Consider the following 22,851-nt stretch of genomic DNA (forward strand, 5'->3'; position numbering starts at 1 on the left):
CAATGAATTAAAGAGCCATTTTCTGTGTCAGGGCTGTGTTTTAGAGAGAAGTGGAAAGAACAGTGCTTTGACAAGAGAAGAAAGGCTGGCAGCGTGGCTGCTTAGGGCCGTTCCTGTTCCCAGAGGCCTTGGTTTCTGCAAGGCTTGCTTTCAAGGTGCCCATAGCCTATCTTTCTGTGCCCGCTGTCTCAGAACGATGATGCTACTTCAGGTTCTGAAATTATTTATTTATTTATTTATTTGTTTGTTTGTTTATGGTTATTTTATTTATTTACATTTCAAATGTTATCCCCCTTCCCAGTTCTCCCTTTGCAAACTCCCTATCTCATTCTCCTCCCCTCCCCCCTGCCTCTATGGGGGTGCTCCCCCATCCACCCACCCACTCCTGCCTCCCCACCTTGGCATTTCCCTGCACTGGGGCACCTAGCCTTGCCAGGACCAAGGGCTTCTCCTCCCATTTATGTCGGACAAGGCCATCCTCTGCTACATATGCAGCTGGAGCCAGGGATCCCTCCATGTGTACTCTTTGGTTGGTGGTTTAGTCCCTAGGCACTGTAGGGGTTCTGGTTGGTTGATACCGTTGTTCTTTCTATGGGGTTACAAACCCCTTCAGCTCCCACAGTCCTTCCCCTAAGTCCTCCGTGCTCAGTCCAGTGGTTGGCTTCGAGCATCCACGTATGTATTCGTCATGCTCTGGCAGAGCCCCTGGGAGGGGGGGCAGCTATACTAGGATCCTGTCTCTGAAAATATTCTTGTCCAGGGCTATAACTTTTGGTTCTCCTTCATGACAGAGGCCTGAGATGTCAGTCAGCAGCAAGGTGGGGAGGAGAGAGAAGCCACAGTCTGGCCAGACCTTTAGTTAAATCATCGTCTGGCCAGACAGAAAAAAATTGCACGGCTCTGTGTGCTTCCTTCAGTGTTTCTGAGAGATTCTGCCAGATGTTTTGCTTCATGTTTTGAAGCAGATTTTTTAAAAGAAAAAAAAAAACCCACAAGGAGAGGTGACTAATCCTGTGGAGAATTTTCACCTTTAATGTTCTTCTGTAAGTATTCTGGTTACTAAGTTGCATCTCCCGACGGCACACATAAAAACGAGGAGTCCAGATGAGCTGTAATTCATTCCAGACACATAGCTATCTACAATACCATAGCATACCATCTATATAAAGATATCTTCCCCACCCCTACCCCCAAGACAGGATCTCTCTGTGTAGTTCTGGCTACCCTGGCCACTCTCTCTCTAGACCAGGTCAGCCTCAAACTCAGAGATCCTGTCTCTGCCTCGGGAGGACTGGGGTTAAAAGTATGTGCCACCACTGCCTGGCTAAAAGATACAAATCATTTCACCTGTAAAACAGGAGTGTGAGCAACCTCATAAAGATTAAAAGACATTGTATATGAACTATTTCACATAACTTCCTTAGGAATCTTGACAGGGTCTCACATAGCCCAGGCTGGCCTTGAATTTCAGGAATGATGGCGGTGAACTCCTCACTGCTCTGCCTTTACCTCCTTAGTGCTCAGACACTACCGCACCTGCGTTATGAGACCCTAGGGATCGAATTCAGAGCTTTGTCCATGCTACAGGGGCAGTCTACCAGCTTTGCTACATCTCCAGCCTGGAAAGAACGACCTTTAACATATAGCTCCACCAGGAATCCAATCCTTATTGTGCTGACTTGAGTATGTGGTTCTGGGTGCAAACCCAGTATTTTGGCACGTTTAGCATTTGGAATATATGCTCCTGAGTGATACCCCTAGCCTTCTCAGACATCATCTGATAAGACTTTGCCTTTGAGATCACAGAATCAGGATATTGACTATTTGTAGGGGTGGTGTGAACATTCTTGGTATTAATCACACAAGGAAGGGATTAGTGCCCACAATGAGGAAGCTGGGATTAGATCAGGGTAGTAGGTGCCCTTTTCTCATTGTCCTTTGTGTGGAGGTCACATCTGCTTAGTGAGGCTGGATTATGGCAAAGTAGGAACCAAGAAGGGCCAGATGAAAGATGTCAAGCTGTATTAAATAAGATAGACTGCATGCCAGGGCCGTGATGAGATGGGTCGCACGCCTGGCATATAGGCAGCAGGTTGTAGCAGTGATAAGCACTGTGGTTAGCCCATCCCCTGTGTGTTTTCGAAACACTGGGGGAGTAGACGCTTTTGAGTGGAAGATGAATCTCAAGAGGGAGATGGGGTTTGATCTTCCCATGTTCCTTCATATATGAAATCCACTTAAAACGGTGGATTTCCTAGCAAACTTATTAAAACTTTTCAAAGGTTTCTACTGTAGTTGACGTTTTACTGCTGTGAAGAGACACCATGACTACAATAACTAATTCAAAGGAAAACATTTAATTGGGGCTGGCTTACAGGTTCAGAGGTTTAGTCCATTATCTTCATGGCGGGAACCATGGTTGCCTGAAGGCAGACATGGTTCTGGAGAGGTAGCTGAGAATTCTACATCCAGATTGGCAGGCAGCAGGAAAAGAGAGACACTGAGCCTTGTTGAGCATTTGAAACCCTAAAGCAGACCCCCAGTGAAACACTTCCTTCAATGAGGTGATACCTTCTAATGTCTGTCATCTAGCAACCACTCCCTAATGGCCAAACACCCAAGTATACGAGCCTGCCTACGGGGACCATTGCTGTTCAAACCAATGCATTGTTGGTCTCAAGTCTTCGCTGATCTTCACTTCATTGTGAGAGGTATGGCAGAAAACCTCTCCTAGTGTCTCTGTTGGTCCTGGTCACTCCCGTTGCCAATTTGGAGGAGGCCTGGCTATGTCTGCTAGGCAGTGCCGTCACTGCTGGTTTACTGCCGGTGTATCTGTGAAGTGTTCTCGAGTGGATAGAGCTACAACTGCTGACTCCTGAGAACCGAACTGCTGATTTCCTGACAACGCAGCTGAGATTTGCTCCAAAGAACAATTCTGTTTAGGTCCACTTCCCCGTATCCTAATAACCTTTCTTTCCCACTACCTCTGATGGGTGGTGGGCTAGAAGGGAGGTTAAAGTATTTAAGAATCCATATTAAAAGTAGATTTGAAAAAAAAATAAGCGTACATTAACCAAGTTGGAAAATTAAATACTTAAAATAGGCTCCAGTGAGGCTAGGTACTGTAAATATGGGTAAGTTGTGTCTCTTGTCTTCAAAGTTGGAGAGGGAGTAGTTTTTTTGTTTTTTTGTTTTTTTGAGATAGGGTTTTTCTGTGTAGCCTTGGCTGTCCTGGAACTCACTCTGTAGAGCAGGCTGGCCTTGAACTCAAAAATCTGCCTGCCTCTGCCTCTCAAGTGCTGGAATTAAAGGCATGCACCACCACTGCCTGGTCTTTCTTTCTTTTTTACTACCTGCCCTGCAGTATTTTTTTTTTTTTAATTTGGCTTTTTGTTATAGGGTCTTAGACTATTGCGCAGGCAGACCTTGAACTTTCAGAAATCTTCATCCCAGCCTCCCAATGCTGTGACTATAGGTGTGAATGCTAAACCTAGATCAACAGTGTATTAACTACCTAAGGTCCAAGCCTTTTGGTTGTAGTTTCTTTTTATTGGTGCTGGGGATTGGACCTAGGCTTTTATGAATGGTAAGCATGTACCTTTTACAGTTGAGTAAAATCTCCATCATCATGCTGACCTTGAACTCACTGCTGTATGAGGGTGACCTTGAACTCCTGATCCTCCTGCCTCCATCTCCCAACTTCCTCACCTGATTTGATGGTATTGTTTTAAATTTTCAAGAAGAACTCAAAGGAGTACAAACTAATATGATTTAGAATAACTAAAATGAAATACTTTATTAGTTTAGTAGAATGTACAAAATGTTAGGAGGGGAGTTACAGAGAAATTTGCTTAACTTTTAAATGTTAACTAGGTCTATGAACAAATGCTTATGTAAGGATTCCATTTTTTTACCATGTGCTGCCAATACTTTTATTGATACAAAAATATAAAGCAAGAGGAAAATCTGTCTTACAGTAAGTTCATTGAATCTGAGTGGCTTGGAAAAGTCATTGAGAACACTAGCTTGTTTTCATTTTTAAGACCTATATTATTTCAGATTAGATGTCAGTGTGTGCACCTGAAGTTCTAGAAACTCATGAAGGCTGAACAGAAGCATCACTTGAGCCCAGGAATTTAAGACCAGTCTGAGCACCTAAAGAGAATCCTTCCTCATACAAAACACTAAAGCAAAGACACAAACTACAAGCTACAGGTGCGTGCGCACACACGCACACACACACACACATCTCTCACACACAATTCCAGTCAGAATGTCCCAGTGTATAGAACAACGTTACTGGCTGGAAATGTATGTGGTAGAAACAAGTAAATAAAATAAAAGCACTATAAACATTTTGAAAACTTTGCCTATGGGACCATTGAAGAGGAGGTAAAGATAAGGGGCAGGCAATGCTCAGGGTCACCTTCCATCAGGAAGGGACAGTTCTCTTCCTTCCCATACTTGCTACAAAGTCCTTCATCTTCAGGGAGAGTAAGGGGAACACACAGAATGTAAATATTAATATAAAATAAATAAAATATTAATATAAAATAAATAAAATATTAATATAAATTACTCTTCCATATTTTGGGGTGATTAATTTACTGTATGCTTGAGTTCATCTTGGAAGTCTTTCTTTTCTTTCTTTTCCTTTCTTTCTTTCTCTTTCTTTTTGTTTTATTGTTTTGTTTTTGTTTTTGTTTTTGTTTTTTTGAGACAGGGTTTCTCTGTGTAGCCCTGGCTGTCCTGGAACTCACTCTGTAGACCAGGCTGGCCTCGAACTCAGAAATCTGCCTGCCTCTGCCTCCTGAGTGCTGGGGAAATTTGCTTGATATGCACCATTTTCTGATTATTCAAATTGTAGTTAGACACTTCATCAAATCTTTATTGCCTATAGAAAAAAATATTTTAATGAAGAGTACAGTTGGCCTGCTTTGAGGGTTCATTCACTGAGATTACAGAACTTCGATGAATAAAAACTAATAATAAAAAATAAAATACTGAGATGTAAAGTGAATAAATAACTATATTAAAGAAAAATCAAGACAAAACAAAGGCCTCTACATTTAGTTACTTTTACAAAAATATTTAAATAAGTACACATATACCATGAAATTATCATTAAAGATTAAAACTAGATATTAATTTGAGTCACATTGTTAGACATTTCAAAACTGTTGGGTTTTTTTTGTTTGTTTGTTTGTTTGTTTGTTTTGGGGGGGTTTCATTTAAGGGAGAATCTTAGTATTCTGAGCTTATCCATCAAATAACAAAACACGCGATAGCCAAGTTTCTCAGTACTCAAAATTCTCATCGGAAGGTCATGCCAAATTGCACCATCAACATACAAAATGTGTGTATCCCTGAGAACAGACCGTCAATTTATTTGTTGCTATGAGAACACTATTTTGTATCAGAAATTGCAGCCTTGGCGACGCAGTGTTTGCGCCTATTTTGCACATGTTTTTCTACAGCAAGTCCTCTCTCTCTCTCTCTCTCTCTCTCTCTCTCTCTCTCTCTCTCTCTCTCTCTGCGATCCCGGGGAAAGGCTGGGCTTCCTCCTGCACTGGCCCATGTCCGTTTTCGCTCCAGTTCCGTGACTGGCAGAGTGGCTCCGCTCAGGAGAGGGTGACGCCAGAGAGCCACAAGGCCTGGCTCGGGTGGGGTTGGGGTGGGCGGACGCTTTTCGGGGAGGGACCGTGTAAGGGGCCGCCAGGTCTGCGCCCGGTTCTGGGGCGCACCTGAGACGGCCGGGAAAAAAAAAAGCTGAATAAAATAAGTAATTAAAGAAATGAATAAAGAAATAAGCAAGGCACACTACGTCCTTGACAGTCACAATCAGGCCCAGGCGGGTTCCGGAGCCTTGTTAATAAATGACGCCCCTAGGCCCAAAGAACGCGGGCCTCGGTTCTGGTGGGGGCGGGGATCGGGGGGCCACCGTGCATCCAGGGGCTTTCTCCGCCCGCGGGGTCCCGCAGGGTTCGTGCTGGATGTCTCCCGGGCGACCGGCTCCGCACCAAGATGGCGGAGGAAAGGGACGCGGAAGGGACAGGTAGGACCCTGCCTGGGGTGCCACGACGTCGCCTCTGCGCCTGAGGAAGCGCCCCCCGGCCAACATCTTGAGCCCCTCGGCGTGGCGACAGTGGGCTGAAAAGCGGCGCCAGCCCGCGTCCCCACCGTCCGCCCTCCCGTCCCCTCGAGAGGTCTGCGCGGGCTGTTGTAGCCCCCGCCGGGGAGGTTCATAATGGCGTCCTTGTCCCTGGCACCTCCCCTCCCCGTGAGGGCGCCAGCCGCGGTCTGGGTGGGCTGTGGGTAACCCGGAGGGCGGCCTCATGGAGGACTGGAGCTGCGACTAGAACCTGGCGGGATCCTCTGCGGCTGTGCCGAAACCCCGCCCAGCCCGGCCCAACCCGGCCCCAGCCGCCTCCATTTTGCCTCCTCCTCCGCCAGGCGGAGCGCAGCCTCCAGGTCAGACTGGGCCCTAGCGGCCCGGGTCGCGCTAGAGCCTTGCATAAGGAACACGCACTTTAATCACTTTAAAGAAAACCCAGCCGGGACTTGTCGGGCCGCCCAGACCGGCCGGGTACCCGAGAGGCCTCAGGGGACCCGAAAAACTAATGTTTCATGTTGAACTGCAAGACCTTTTGAATTGTTGCTAACCCAGCCGAATGACTTAAAATCGGATCTGTGACTCAACAGCCATTACGTGATAAATTGACAACATCACCGCTAAATAAATAGTCAAGCAAGCCCTAAAATAGTAAATGGCAAACATTGCAAAAAAAGTGAAAGTAACACTCCATCTTTGCTGACTCTCTCCCCTCCCTCTTGTATTCCCCCACCCCCACCCCCACCCTCTGGTTTGGAACACAGTAGTTAGGTTAACAACTAATATTTACACGAGTTGTTTAGTCCATTGTCATGGTGATTACAGGAACCCAGCAGGGAAACTTGAGACCCTAGATTTTTTTTTTTTTTTTTTTTTTGGTTTTGGCTGTCCTGGAACTCACTTTGTAGACCTGGCTGGCCTCGAACTCAGAAATCCGCCTGCTTCTGCCTCCGGAGTGCTGGGATTAAAGGCGTGCGCCACCACTCCTGGCAGCTAGAGATCTTATTGATGACCTGTGATTTATAGATGGTAAAATTAATCTCAGAAGTCGGCATTGTAGTATAGAGTTTTAACTCTACTAAGGTATCAAGATTTTTGTGGTGCTATTTTAGAAATGGAAGGTTTTATTCTACTTTTTTGTTGTTGTTTTTACAAAGAATATGAAGTTAGAGGGCAGGGAGTGTCGGTGAGGTGTTGGGGGAAGGGAAAGAATATGATCAAAATATGTTGTATAAAAAATGTTTTAGGTGAGTCGGGGGTGGTGGTGCACACCTTTAATCCCAGCACTTGGGAGGCAGAGGCAGGCAGATTTCTGAGTTCGAGGCCAGCCTGGTCCTACAAAGTAAGTTCCAGGACAACAAGGGCTACACAGAGAAACCCTGTCTCAAAAAAAAAAAAAAAAAAAAGTTTTAGGTAAAAAAAAAAAAAAAGCTTCCCCAGAAAGTATTTTTTTTTTTTTAGTTATACTTTTATTACCCCCCTCAAAAAAAGTAAAGGAGAAAATCATTAGGGGATGAATTATTTTTTAAATTAATTTACCTTATGTGTATTGGTGTATTGCCTTTGTGTATGTCCTTGTGAGGGTGTCGGATCCCCCAGAACTGGAGTTGCAGATGGTTGTGAGCTGCCATGTGTGTTCTGGGAATTGATCCAGGATTCTCTGGAAGAGCAGGTAGTGCTTCTAACCTCTGAGCCATCTGTTTTTTTGTTTTTTGGGTTTTTTTTTTGTTTTGTTTTGTTTTTTAAACAAAATCTAAATCATTTGGTTTTACCAATGAAAACCCGGGAGCCAGAATCTGTGGTGAAAGTTTGCTAGCTCAGAGAAGCAGAGAAAGCACCCAGCTGACCCTGCTCCTCAGCCAGTGTCCCAGACATTGTTTTTTTTTTTTTTTTTTTTTTTTTAAATAATCCTATGTTTACTCTCTGTCAATTGGTTGCTTGTTCCACCTCTTAACTTATGGTTGACTTTATTTAATTTTGTTTATAATATTCAAGCAGAGAACTCTTGGATAAATGCATATGCTAAAGCTGAAACACACCACAACTAGAGACACAATAGGTGTTATTAACACAGTGGGAACAAATATCCATCTCTCCAGACCCCTCCTTTTCTTTTTAAGTTAAAGACTTATTTAGGGTAGCATTGGAGTATACTGCAAGTTTTTACAATGTAAAATTATACACACACACACACACACACACACACACAACACTTAGGATCTCACCTTGTAGCTTTGATTGGTCTGGAACTCCCAGAGATGCACCTGTCTGCATCTGAGTGAGTGCTGTGACTAAAACTGTGTGCCACCACACCCAGCCTGATTTTTACAGTTGTTATCCCTGCTTGAGAGAGACAGAGACAGACAGAATTTCTGTTTCTTTAGTTTCCAAAACATATTTTAATGTTTAGTGTAAGTTTAGGAGAAAAAACAGTTCAGTCTGCAACTAACTGTGGAAGTAATGGCTGTTGAAAGCTGGATTTCATATATTCAATTTCTTATATATTTAATGCTTGCTTCATGGAAAGTAGTCTGGTGAATGTTAAACCTGAAAATTGTGATGAGGAAGATGGAATCCATGGTTGTCCAACTGAAGTAAGCTTTATTAAATACTGGCCAGGAAGATGGACACTGGCCATGTCCCTATGTGGGATTCTTACAGAAATGGTGATGAATTCCATCCTTCAGGTGCCTGTTAGGCCAGGCTCATGAAACTCCTTACTTTCCACCTTGGTTCACTGGGGCAAGCATACATCCTGACTTCCTTCCTGCCTGTGCGTCTCCTGCCTGGATGTGACCAAGCACATCCTGTGCAGTTGGGACAACAAACTTTGTTTATTGAAGGGGAACAGGGATTCATTATCTGACAAAAACAACAGCCCTCTGCATTCCTGGGAGTTATCTGTCCTTGGGCGAGTGGGGTTTAAAGCTTAACTTTAGCCCTTACATCAGGGCAGAACTTTAGTGAATAGCGAGATGAAGAAGGCATTGTCTTTGTCCTCCCCAAAGGGGAGGTTATCAGTAAGGGAGATAAGAGAGGAAGAAATGGAAAACAAGAAGCCAAGAGGAGCAATAGGGAGCCAGGGCCAAGATAAGATCCTCAAGGCACACTGTCCAGCGTCCTGCTTCCTCTAGGAGAGCTTACTTTTCAAGGTTCTGTTCAAATTTGAATCTATCAGTGGATTGAAACGGATTAGGTTGGTGCCCTCAAGATCCGGTTGTCTCTGGAAAAGCCCCTGAAATACATCCAGAGGTATCCAGTCAAGTGGATAATATGGATTAAGAATGGCCTGGGGCCTGGCGGTGAAACAGGATTTTAATCCGAGCCATCAGGAGGCAGAGGCAGGCGGATCTCTGAGTTCCAGGAGAGCCTAGCCTACAAAGGACTACAGGGAGAAACCCTGTCTAAAAAACCCAAAACTTAGAAAAGAAAAGAAAGGAAAAGAAAAGGAAAAAAGAATGATTTGGGATTTTCATGTATTTAAAAAATACTTTCTGTGTGGTTATATATGTTGATGTTATGTTTCCCTGTAGCTTATTTTGTGTTTGAACAGCATAATTTTCTTTTTCCTAGATTTCTGTAATTAGCTAAATAGCAAATGAATTAAAAAATTTAAAACCAAGTTAATTTTAAGTCATTTATCTTTTTTTTTTGTACTGAAAGAGTATTTAAAATGTGATAGAAAAAGCTTCTCTTTTTGAAGTTTTATCATTTCTTTGAAGTTTCCCCAGCATTTTTTGTTTGAGTTTTTTTTTTTTTTTTCCTTTCTGGTTTGTTTTGTTTGCTTAAGTGGATAGTTGATGAGGTTGTCATTTGGTTGGAGCTTTTAATCCCAGTGTTCATGTCTCCTAGAGAATTTTACACAGTACCAGAAGGCTCTTCTGTTTGTAGTTGGAGCCAGGGAACCAACTGCTTAGGTATAGAATTGTAACTTTAGGCAGACCAGAGAGATTTAGAAGTTGTGTCAGTTTTCTAACAGATCCCCTTTCAAACTTATTTTTGGTCTATACTAAATTATTACTTGATATTTTTCACTCTTTGATATCATTACTTAGAAAAATGACTAGTCTAATTATACAAGAGGTTTAACACATTTTGTGTATGTGTGTGTGTGTTTTTTAAATTCTCTGTATGGTACTACTCTGAAACCAAAACATTTAGAAATCTAAATTAAGATGTTGGAGAGATAGTTCGTAGGTAAGAGTTCTTGCTACACAAGCAGGAGGACCCGAGTTTGCGTCTCAGGGCCTATGTAAAAAGCAGGCCATTGCTGCGTGTGCTCTTCAAATCTCTACAATATAGGGGCAGAGGTAGGAGGACGGCTGGAGCTTCTGGCTACCAGCCTAGCTCCAGATTCAGTGAGAGACCCTGCACTTTCTGAAAAGACTAAGACAGGGTATGTGTGATACCAGTGTCCTCTCCTGGTCTCTACACATGCACATAGTTGTATACATATAATACACACACACACACACACACACACACACACACACACACACACACAGAGCAAATTGGAAATAGAGAAGTTAAAAGTGAACTTATATGTGTGTACTTTTGTTTGTTTGTTTTTTCCAGACAGGGTTTCTCTGTGTAGCCCTGGCTGTCCTGGAACTCACTTTGTAGACCAGGCTGGTCTTGAATTCAGAAATCTGCCTGCCTCTGTCTCCCAAGTGCTGGGATTAAAGGCGTGCGCCACCACGCCCTGCACTATTTTTTTTTTCTTAGTAAGTGTTGATTATATGCTAAAAACTGAGGGATAGTACAGTTAACAAAGGTGAGCTTTGGAGGGAGACCTGAATTTGTATGTTATCTTTCCCAAGTTACAATCATCTGATCTTAGCCTAGGTGCTAAACCTAAGGAGCCTCAGATTCCTCAAAAATAAAGCAAAAAGAATTATACCTGTTTATGTTGTGGTGAGGATAGTATCTTCTCCTTTTTTGAGACAGTAGTCCCACCTGTTCTACAGCTCACTATGTAGATCACTGTGTGGATCAGGCTAACTTTGAGAACTTCACAGAGCTCTGCCTGCCTGCCTGCCTCTGCCTCTCTAGGGCTGAGATTAAAGGTATGCAGCATCACGGCTAGTAGATGGTGTCTTCTTATTCCTCATTATGGTTCCAGTACCCTCGGTGCCTGGCATGAGAATGCTGAGAAAGCAGGAAGCACTTTGCTTTGTAGGGCCTGGTGATTACTAGTATGTGCTTGTCATGAAATCTGAGGGCAAGAAAAACAAACCTAAGGCCCACTGTTGATCATACATACATTATTTGTGCAGATCTCTGAGGCCATTTAATAACTATTCTTCCTGTTTTAGGCAATTAAAGAAGAAAATGTTTTTAAAAGTTAACCCTTCTATACACTTCAAATCTCTTTTACTTAAAGACAGGACTTGAAGATCGTTGGCATAGCTGATGGGGGATGGATGGTGTGACACGGGATGATTACCATACAGTAAATGGCACATCCTGGATTCAGTTTTGTCAGTTGTCAGTAATGTCTGTTTCTGTTGATGGCCTTAGCTGAGATGCCCACGTTACTTATAGTTGACTCTCTGGCTTCATTTGATCTAAAATAGTATTTTTGGGTTTCTTTGTTATATTGTCAGTACTGATTGGTTCAGAAAGAGTTTGCATCATTAGAAATTTATAGCTTCCTTGTATTTGGAGCCAGCTTCGTATGTGGCAGAGAAATGATAAGCCATAAAATGCAGAATGCATTGGTCAGTCTGTCTGTCTTTTTCCCTGTCTTTTCAACAGGGTTTTATAGCTTAGGCTGGCCTTGAATTTGATGGGTGGCCAAGGCTGACCTTGACGCTATCATCCTCCTGACTCTAGCCCCCAAGTGCTAATATTTCATGCACATTCCAAGTTATATAGTTTTAGTTTATGCAGTGCTGGGGGAAGCCAACCAGAACTTTATAGACTGTAGGCAAGTACTCTACCAAGAGAGCCACATCCCTAGCCCTTCAGTTTCTTGGCACATTTCTCTGCATTTATTGGATTACTGCAAAAATCTCTAATTATAACCAATTTACCGGTTTTCATCTGGATGTGTATTATTTACCCAGAACTCTTGTTTGCATTGCTTTAGAATAGTCAGAACTCTCTAGCAAAGCAAACAAGGCAGTCTTTTTTTCTTTCATGTTTTTTTCTGGGCACATGGTTAGTAGCACCCTTTATGCATGCTTTGTTTTGGGGGGGGTGAATTATTTGCTAGTCTTATAAGCAACATTCTAGCCTGGGCATGTATTATTTCTTCATCCTACACTTAGTAAATAATACTTGTTCGTAGCTCAGAATATGAACTCTACAGTAAAATGCATGAGTTGGGGACCCCAGTATTCTAACTTATTCACATGTCAAATGAGTGTAGCAGAACTACTCCATTCAGTGACAGAACATGTAGCAAGAAGTTCATGTGTCATTAGAGCTCTGAATGCCCTTGCTGTGTTAGCATTGTGCTCAGTGAGGAGTAAAAAGATGTCAGCCTTGTCCTCTTTGGGATTACTTACTGTTGAGAGAACCATTACAGAATTATGTAATTATTTAATTACATATAGGATAAATTGTTCAAAAACCTCAAGGCTACAGCAAAGGAACATAGATGTAATTTTTCTTTTTTCTTCGGGAGCTTTGAATGTGACATTTCCATGTGCTGAAATTCAAAAGCTTGAAGCAAAACAAAACCAAAACTCATAAAAAAGCTGTAAGTCAGGAAGGAAACTGGCTTATGAGAGAAGCTAAGTAGGCTTGTGTGGCTGGATGGGCAGGGGAGGGTGAGAGGTGAAACCGGTGTATAGCGGAGGCAGGGAAGCCCTCCTTGAAAACAGGCCATAGGAGGTAGATCTTAGATCAACAGGAAACCATTGGAGCATTTAAAATGGGGACAGTACGGCTTCTGCCTTAAGAGGTCAGTTATACCTGACTCCTCTTTCATCTGTTGCTATGACATCAGGCCCCTTCCTCTAGGCTGTTTGGAATATAGACTTGATGCTGTAGTCAGTGCTTTGTGTGCTGGCACAGCACAGTTTGTACCTGTGTAATGGTAGTTTAGTGTCCATCGGTCAGTTCTCACATCTTCCCCATTCTCTCTGAGAAAACTATTATTTCACATAGTGAAATTTAAGTGTGGGTTTGATGAGAAACACAAAGTATGGGATGAATTTTTCATACCTAGGGCTCAATGTTATTAGTGAATCTATTCATCTATATGTTGTATGAAAATTTACTTTGACCTTTGGACTTTTTATTATATACAGTTTTAGAAAATATCTTTTAAAAAGCCGTGCTGGCTCCAAGCAGGCAGACAAGGCACTAGAGAAGTGAGAGTTGTACATCTGGATCTGAAGACTGCAGGAGAGAAGCACTGGGCCTGGCTTGGTCTTTTGAAACCTCAAAGTATGTATCCTGCAACACTTCCTCTAACAAGGCCACACCTTGTAAATCTTCTCAATTCTTGCCACTCCCTGATGATTAAGCTTTCAAATATATGGATCTTTATGGGGCCCATTCTTATTCAAACCACCGCAGCCACCTCACCAGCCTGGATTTATATTCTTAAATGGTCAATGAGGCTAGAGTATGGAGAAAAGCTAAAAGTGGATAGGCTTCTGTTTTCTCTTGCTGTGACACAGGTCGAAAACAGTTAAAAGGGGAATGGCTTTTTAACTTATCCTTAATTTTTATTGAATATGAAATTATTTTCACACAATATATTCTGACCACAAAAAAAAAAAAAAAAAAACAAGCCGTGCTGGCAAGTTTTTATGTCAACTTGACACAGCTAACATCATTTGGGAAGAGGGAACTTCAACTGAGAAAAATGTCTCCACCAAATTGTCCTGTGGGCAAGCCTGTGGTTTTCATCATTGATAATTGATGTGGGGGCCCAGCTCATTGTGGGCAGGCACTCGTGGACAGGTGGTGCTGAGTGCTATAAGAAAGGACCAAAGAAGCTGAAGGGGTTTGCAGCCCCATGGGACGAACAATATGAACTAACCAGTACCCCCCAGAGCTTACTGGGACTAAACCACAAGTCATAGAGTACACATGGTGGAACATATGCAGCTGGATATGTAGCAGAGGATAGCCTAGTCAGTCATCAATGGGAGGAGAGGCCCTTTTGGTCCTGTGAAGGCTCTATGCCCCAGAATAGGGGTATACCTGGGCCAGGAATCGGGAGTGGGTGGGTGAGTGAGCAGGGGGAAAGGGGAGGGAATAGAGGGCTTTCAGAGGGGAAACCAGGTCTTACACGCGTTCTCGCGACTGGCCAGGAAGAACGCAACAAACCGGAATCTTCTGCGGCAAAGCTTTATTGCTTACATCTTCAGGAGCCAGAGAGCAAGAAAGCAAGAGTGCAAGAGAGCAAGAGAGCAAGAGCAAGAGCAAGAAAGCAAGAAAAAGAACAAGAAAGCAAGAGAGAGAAAAAGAATGGCAAAACCCCGTCCCTTTTAAGGAGAATTATCCTCCGCCTAGGACGTATTACTCCCTGATTGGCTGCAGCCCATCGGCCCAGTTGTCATCACGGGAAAGGCAGAACACATGGCGGGAAAACTGCCCCTGCACGTGTGCAGATTATGTTTACCACTTAGAACACAGCTGTCAGCGCCATCTTATAATGGCAAATGTGAGGGCGGCTCCCAACAACCAGGAAAGGGGATAACATTTGAAATGTAAATAAAGAAAATATCTAATAAAAAAAGAAAGAAAGAAAGGAAGAAAGAAAGAAAGAAAGAAAGAAAGAAAGAAAGAAAGGAAGAAAGCAAGCAAGCAAGCAAGCAAGCAAGCAAGCAGGTCCTGGCCTGCCTAGGCTTCTCTCAATGGACTGTGACCCCTGATATGTAATCCAAATAAACCCTTTCCTCTTTGAGTTGCTTTAGTCGTGGTCTTTATCACAGCAGCAGAAACCAAACAAGGACAGGTGCTAACAGAAATTAGCAGAGACTTTAGTCTAGTGGGTCTAGATTTCTTGGAGTTGGAGGAGACTATTAGGAGGAGAGCTATAGGGATAACCAACTAGGCCATCCTCTGCTACATATGCAGCTGGAGCCATGAGTCCCACCATGTGTAGTCTATGGCTGGTGGTTTAGTCCCTCATACTCACCTCGGATAGTATGAGTCAGACTTTGAATATCTAGGACCTGGCCTCAGGTCTGAGGTGGAGGCTACTCAAATTTCTACAGAACCACTTGCTCCTCGCTGAGTTTCAGCACTGACCTGTTATGATTTGTTGTAGCTCATCTGTTTTCCTTTTAAACTAGATTGGACCTACTATAAGTGGATTTTTAGTACCGTGCGTGTGTGTGCGTGTGTGCGTGTGTCTGTGCGTGCGTGTGTGCGTGTGTTCTCGTTAAGTACTGAACTCAGGGCACGCAAGGCTTGTGTTTTACTGCCCCCAATAAGCATTTCATATAAAAGCTCAGTGTATAAAACTAAATGATGATTGATTTAAATTTTTGGTCGGATGTTTGTTAATACATTCTCTTTGGGAAAAGTTATTCATAAAATATGAATCATTAAGAACTTCCTCCTCCAAACAGGCAAGAATTGGTTCCTTGGCTGTTTTTAAACACTGTGTGTGTGAAATAGATGTTGGCATTACTTGAGTCAAGCAGGACAATAACACATACTTTCCAGTTAATTAACCTTCAGGGCATTTCTCACCTTCTCCCTCGTATACTTTGAACAGTTCTCATGGTAAATGCTTCTCTTGGGACTTATTATTTTGTCTTCATTTCTGCAGGTTAGGGTTTTGGACACCTAGTTAAGTGTTTGAACATGTACACAGACACCTCAGTATCAGAAAAATCTCGGCTGCATTTTTATTTGAAACTCTCTTGTATCCTTTGGTGATTTGACTTCTGTTTGGTTAGGACTGCTTTCTCTATGTAGAGTCCCATTAATTTCTTCTTTCCAAATTAAGCTTAATTCCTGCCCCCATTTGATTTAAACCTGTTAAAATACACTTTTAGTCTTCTTAGTATTCTGATTGCCCAAAATTAAAATATTTCTATTCCCCAGCACTGTTGAGGCCAAGTGTATGGATTTTCTATACCAAACAGCTCTCTAGTTCTTTGTGGACACCAGTGGGTGTTCCGGCACTACTGGAATTAGTGCAGACTATACTGGTTAAGTGTTAGCCCACAGCATTGTTCCCATGGAAATATGCGAGTTGCAGGCAGAGGCTACCCATCCCTCTGACTGACTTGGCTACAAGTTGAGCATTCCTCCCATTCCCTTCTCACTCTGCTAATTTGCTGTAATCGATCTCAGAGCTGATGGCAACACTGATTATGTTTACTAGACTTTTATAAAAGACACAAAGAAGAGGCCTGCTAAGACTCTGAGCCCAGGATCTTCAGTCCCTGAACAATTGGGGTACACTGTCTTCTTGGTCTGTGGATACGTTTGTCAGTCCAGGAGTTCTCCAAAACTCTTTAGAGTTTTCATGGTGGTCTCACTGTGTAGGTGTGGTTGATTATAGTTGCTCATGGATGACTGGCCCTCTTCCCTACCCCTTCATCTCCCTTTGGAGATTAAGGACTGAGCTGAATTTTCTATTAGTTTCTTGTTGGGTGTTAGTCTTTCTGATTATTACTTTGGTCACACTCTCCAAGGGCTTGTTCCCTATGATCAAATTTTATGTTAATTATTTTATGGGCTTAATTTTATTTAATCTTCATAACAGCTGTATGGGATGCTATTTTATTTTACAGGTGAAGAAGTGGCCTAGTTAAAGGACTTGTTTGATTAAATACAGAGTGCTGGGGGAATAGCTCAGTGTCAGACTGCTTGCCTTCCAAGGCATGTAGATGTAGTTTGAATTTGTATTTCCAGTACTTGGGAAACTGAAGCAGAAGTATCCTAAGTTTAAGGCAAGCCTGGACTACACAGAAAGTTCTCGGTCAGCCTGGCCTATATAGCAGGGCCTTGTATCAGTGAACAAACATACATGTGTGCATACGTAGTTGGTTGTAGAAGGGCTTATTTGGCAGCATCTTGCTATTTTCTGTTTATTTATCTTTATTTGGTGGTCAAGTTCTCTCTAAACAGCTTGGGCTAGACTGGAATTTACTGTGTGGCTTGGGTTGCCATCAGACTCATGATCTTCCTGTTTTGGCCTCCCAAGTGCTGGGACTACAGGCATGTGCCTCTATGCCTGGATGTATTTGCTATTTCAAAATTTTATATTATTGATTTAAAAATTTTGAAAACCAATAAGGATCTTTACGTTTATTCAATCATTAAACAAATATCCATAACAAAACTATATTCCTACTTCTCCTCTTCTTCTTCTTCCTCCTCCTCCTCTTCCTATGCAGTTCTGTTTGTCCTGGAACTCACTCCTTAGACCAAGCTGATGGCCTCAGATTTACAGAGATCCACCTACCTCTGCCTCCCAAGTGCTGGGATTAAAGGTATGTGCCACCTTGACTCAACTCTATGCTTTTTCTTGACGTTCAATGCCTTTCAAAGTATTTTCATCTAGTTTTATTCTTTAAAGGAAGGCTTTGCTAAATTTCCTAGTATGGGATGTAAAGAAAGCTGTTAAACTGACTTCTTGGAGTGATTGAATCATAAAGAAATCAGCTGGATTGTAGAAGACCTTTAACATTTTATGACTGTTTTTACACCATACTTAAAAAAAAAAGCCCTTGGAAATAGCTGACAGTGAGCTAAAACTGCAACAATCTTTCCTCTAAAGTAAGAAATACAGTTGACAGACATCTTTTTATAGAGATGTCTGTGACTGCACACTGTTTTTAGGCTTGATAAATTTTTTCAGAAATGAAAGTTTTTCTTTCAAATTTATAAAAGCCATTTACAGTAAAATAGCAAACTATGACAAGATAGAAACCAGCCCTGTTAATCTTACGGCTCATCTGGACCACATTTCTCTTAAGGTGGGGATGGCAGCAACATAGAACACAAGTATATTTTTAGTGAGGATAGGTTTTTTTTTTAGACTATCTACAAAATAATTTTCAAACTTTAAACTATTTATAAATTAAAAACATAAAAAATGCAGATGAGAATGGTAACAGAAAGGAAAGCTAATCAAACTTAGTAAAATATTTTAAGCAACGAATATTTCAGAAGTAAACGAATAAATTAGTCATAGTCCTTGGATTAGCTAATTATTAATGTGCAACCGGTTACCCCACATCAACAGGCTCCAATCTACAAACATTTTCCTCACACAACTTCTGGACATAGTTTTGCTGAGTGATCCTGGCTCTGACATAACTCTGGAGCTCACTGTATGCCTGTTGGCAGAAGGCCTCAGTCCCCCTCCCCTCTTTTCTTTCTTTCTTTCTTTTTTTTTTTTCTTTTTCTTTGAAGGAAATAGACACTGGGTGAGAGCAGAGATGCCAGACTTTCATTCTGTTAGCTATTTGGTGAGCCCAGATGAAGTGTCAGTGCTGCATAAAAACAGCTTCCAGTGGCACCAGCTCCTGGCCTTGCTGAGCATCAGCTCAGAAGTGATCAAAAGCAGGTCCAGGAGAGAGATTTCTTGCTGCAGTTACTTAACAACTCTTTGAGAACAGCCTTTCTCAAGTGTGAAGAACTATAATCTTAAAGAGACCAGTTATTTATTCCTTACCACCCCAGTATTTGATGGCAAAGATTACCACCCATAGAGACATCACATTAAAAAAGGGGAAGGGAAGAGGCACCCAAGAGTTAGTTAATAGTTCATAAAGCCGAGGTAGGCAAATGTTGGGAACTTTTTAAACTTTGGGATTCAAAAGGAAGAGCAAGCTGCTTCCATTTTTTTTCTATCTCTTGTCAGCTCATCTCTTCCATTCCATTCTCTCCACAGCCCCACTGTTTCTGTTTGTTGTTGTTGTTGTTGTTGTTTTTTTTTTCATCCTTCTACTGACTTCCCCTGAGCACTTTTCATGGGCTCTTTGGGGCCTCAGACTTTTCTACCATAAGCAAGCATCTTTACAAACACTGTTTTATAAAATGTCCATCTCACTCCTTTGTTTGTATCCTAGCATTTGCTGTTGGGATCTTGAAGAAAGGTATTCATTCTTTTTTGTCTTCTTTAATTCAAGACCTTAAGTTAGTTATTTTATTCCCAATTGAAACATTTTAAATATGTTTTTGAGCCAAGCTAAGTGGTACAGGCTAAGGAGAAACTTGCAATCCTCCTGCCTCTGCCTCCCCAGTTCTGGGATTACATTTATGCACTACTGCAATACAACTCGATTAAAAATTATTGCTCTTCACATCATCATGGAAATTCTAATTTTAAACTTGCAGTTGGTTTACAAAACCTTGGGTTTCCTTATGACCTTTTTATAGGCACATCATTGAGTCTTACTCATTTGTTCTTTCTCTACTCTCTTCCATTCCCGTACCCATGTCACCCATGTAGTCCTCTTTCTGTTTTCATAGCACATATGTGGATATATCTAAATATGTGTTCAAATCTAAACTCTGCATATGACAGCAAACATTGGTATCTACGCTACCTCAGTCACCTTGTCACTCTGCACTGTCATGTTTTTCAGTATCTCTCTAGATTACTCCTGTTGACCAATGGCTGTCATTTCTTTGTTAGTTTTTCTGTTCACTCTAAATCCCATCATCCTTTTGGGTGACTTTGGTAATCATTTCAGTAACCATGTGGACTTTATCCAGGACACCCATTTCCTCCTTTCTTTAACTCTAGTGACTTTCACTTCCACGCTGCTCCTTTTCAGCATTTCTTTCTTTTCTTTTTCTTCTTTTTTCCTCTTTTCTTTTTCTTTCTTTCTTTCTTTCTTTCTTTCTTTCTTTCTTTCTTTCTCTCTCTCTCTCTTTCTTTCTTCTTTCTTTCTTTCTTTCTTTCTTTCTTTCTTTCTTCCTTCCTTCCTTCCTTCCTTCCTTCCTTCCTTCCTTCCTTCCTTCCTCTCTCTCTCTCTCTCTCTCTCTTTCTTTCTTTCTTTCTTTCTTTCTTTCTTTCTTTCTTTCTTCCTTCCTTCCTTCCTTCCTTCCTTCCTTCCTTCCTTCCTTTCTCTTTCTTTCTTTCTTTCTTTCTTTCTTTCTTTCTTTCTCTCTCTCTCTCTTTCTCTCTCTTTCTTTCTTTCTTTCTTTCTTTCTTTCTTTCTTTCTTTCTTTCTTTCTTTCTTTCGACAGAGTCTCTTTATGTGGACCAGGCTGTCCAAGAACTCTATGTAGATCAGGCTTGACTTGAACCCAGAGATCTGCCTGCCTCTTGACAGCTCTCACCCCAGTCCCTCCAAGTGCTGGAATTAAGGCTATCCACCACTACCTCCTGGTTTAAAATTATCTTCTTGAGATTCAGTCCTGCACAAAAACATCTGTCCCACCCAGCCTAAGTCACATGCCTACTCTATTGTCGTCAGCGACCTGGGAGAGGGCATATCTACTTTATTTGTCTTCTCTAGTGAGAAGTAGACACTATTTTCTGTCAGAGTTTTATACAATAGGGATTCCCTTCTTAATAGGAGTAGTGTTGAGATCATGGATGTTCAGAAAGAGTGAAGAAGAAAGGAGGAGGAGGAGAAGGAAGAAGAGGAAGAGGAGGGGAAAGGGAAGAGGTGACTACAGACCTGGAAGGTATGCATTCTAGCCTTCTTTTGGTTTGGGAATGGCAGAAATATCTACCTTTAAGCCTCTGTTCCAACCTTAACTTTCTTATTTTCCATGGATGATGTTGCTTTATGTTTAAAAATGGTAGCCAATAGGCTTCTATGAGCTCCATTGTTGCCTTAAAACCTATCTTCATTGAATGTTCCTTTTTCTGCATTCCTTAAAGTAGGAAGGCCATTAGTTTTGTTTTTGTATTCCAGGGATGGAGCCCAGAATCTTGAATGTGTTAGGCTAGTGCTGTAGCACAGAGCCATACCTCTGCCCTACCCTCCCATAGCCATCTTGGTAGATAATCTGTTTCTTCTGTTGTTCAAAGCTATCATCCCCATTCATATCTAGGATCTCATCTACCTTGTCTTCTCTAGGACCTTCCTCCATTACATAATCATTCTTTTTTAGATGGATTTATTAATTCTTCCTCTTATGTTGGATACTACTGAATACAGGAGATATAAAGATGAACTTTTAATGGCATTGAAATGTATAGTAGAGGTAAAATGTAAACAACTTTCAGTATAAGGATTTGATCACATTCAATTCTTTGTGTCATTTGTTTAGTGTCTGATTTTCCATTAGAATGGTAACACATATCTGTCTACTTTGTTCACTACTATCTTTGGTGTTCAGTACCTTATAAGTTCTCACTTGAATTAGTGAATTCCAGAGGGCAGGTAGGTGGCACAACCTAGAAAATGAGGGAAGGAAGAAGGGGAAGTGGAGATTTGCTGGAAGAGACTGCATTAATTGTGTTAGGAGCTGGCAGGGGAGAAATGAGGAATTAGTACAGAATTCTTGATGTAAGGAATAGTTTCCATTTTAGAAGAAAAGTTTTAGGGTGTGAGTGAAGTTTAGTGGTAGCCCCTGAGCCTGATTCCCAGCATGGAGAAGGAAGGCAGAACTCTCTACAGTCCTTAAGGAACATAATTTGCCCAAGTTCCCTTAGCCAATAATGTAAGCTCCTGATTTACTGTGGGATCCTTCTGGTTGCAGTCTGATGTTCTTTTATGCAATGGTATATTTATGGTTCCCAAACTTGGCTGCTCATCAGAATCCCCCGAGGAAGCTTTGGGGAAGAGATTCTTGGACCCCCTCCCTGCCACCCTCTCATACCCACAGAACCAGAATTCTGTCCCAGGAGCAGAGCTGCTCAATATCTGAAGTTAGCTCCGGGGTTCCTCACAGGGACTGGCCTACTAGAACTTCTCTTGGCTGTCTGACATCTTTAGCCTACAGCCACCAGGGAGTTGCTGAAGGCTGAGGAGTAGCATAACCAGATGGACACTTTATGCACAACTCTTTAGCAGCAAAGCAAGGGAGGAGAATGGATGGGGTTGTATACTGCTATGTTAGTCAATTTCTTTTTGTCCTCAAACATTCTTTAATCATCTGCCTTTTCTTCTTTTGTTAATAACCTTTCATTTGTGTGGGTTCTTTTTTTTTTTTTTTCTAGCTAATTTCTTTAGAGAAACACTTGTATTCAATTCTGGGTTTCAATCAGCTCAAGAAATACTACTTTTCATTTTCATCACGGTTGCCATACCTGTCCAATTGAGCTTTCTGGTCCATCATCTTATGTTTTCCTTAAGGCTAGCTTTCCACACAATAGTTACTTTTTAGAAGTTATTTGTAACTGGGCGCACGCCTTTAATCCCAGCACTTGGGAGGCAGAGGCAGGTGAATTTCTGAGTTCGAGGCCAGCCTGGTCTACAGAGTGAGTTCCAGGACAGCCAGGGCTATACAGAGAAACCCTGTCTCGAAAAACCAAAAAAAAAAAAAAAAAAAAAAAAAAAAGTTATTTGTAAGCAGAGGCCTTTCCAAGACTTTGATTTAGAATGAAGATAACTTGGGTCTTTTTACTTTTTCAACACTTAATCATTCATGCCATAAACGTTACTGAGCGATAAATAGCCTCCATGTGTCTGCTTTGTGCGATGGAGGGCCTGGGGAAAACAGCAGTGATGTGAGCAGGTCAGGCTTCCATTTAACTGACTGTACGATCTAATGGGGCACCAGCAATGCGAGGCAGGCAAACAAGTCCACTGTGACCTGGTGACACAGGGCAAAGTAGGGACAATGCCTTTGATACTTTTTCTCTTCACTGTCCTCAGGTCTCTCTGCCTACAGCATTGTTTCCT

At 41.9% G+C, this 22,851-nt stretch overlaps 1 protein-coding gene across 1 annotated transcript in view; it reads left to right on the forward strand.

Annotated features, from left to right (window-relative positions):
- The first annotated feature begins 5,939 nt into the window (after positions 1-5,939).
- Positions 5,940-22,851, forward strand: part of Efcab2 (EF-hand calcium binding domain 2) — a 78,496-nt gene continuing 61,584 nt past the window's right edge. The window contains exon 1 of the mRNA NM_026626.3: positions 5,940-6,055. Coding sequence (NP_080902.1) covers positions 6,025-6,055 — 31 coding nt within the window. The 5' untranslated portion in view covers positions 5,940-6,024. The remainder of the gene's footprint in view (positions 6,056-22,851) is intronic.

The sequence above is a fragment of the Mus musculus genome, chromosome 1 (genome assembly GCF_000001635.26).
Source record: "Mus musculus strain C57BL/6J chromosome 1, GRCm38.p6 C57BL/6J".
Taxonomy (NCBI): Eukaryota; Metazoa; Chordata; class Mammalia; order Rodentia; family Muridae; genus Mus; species Mus musculus.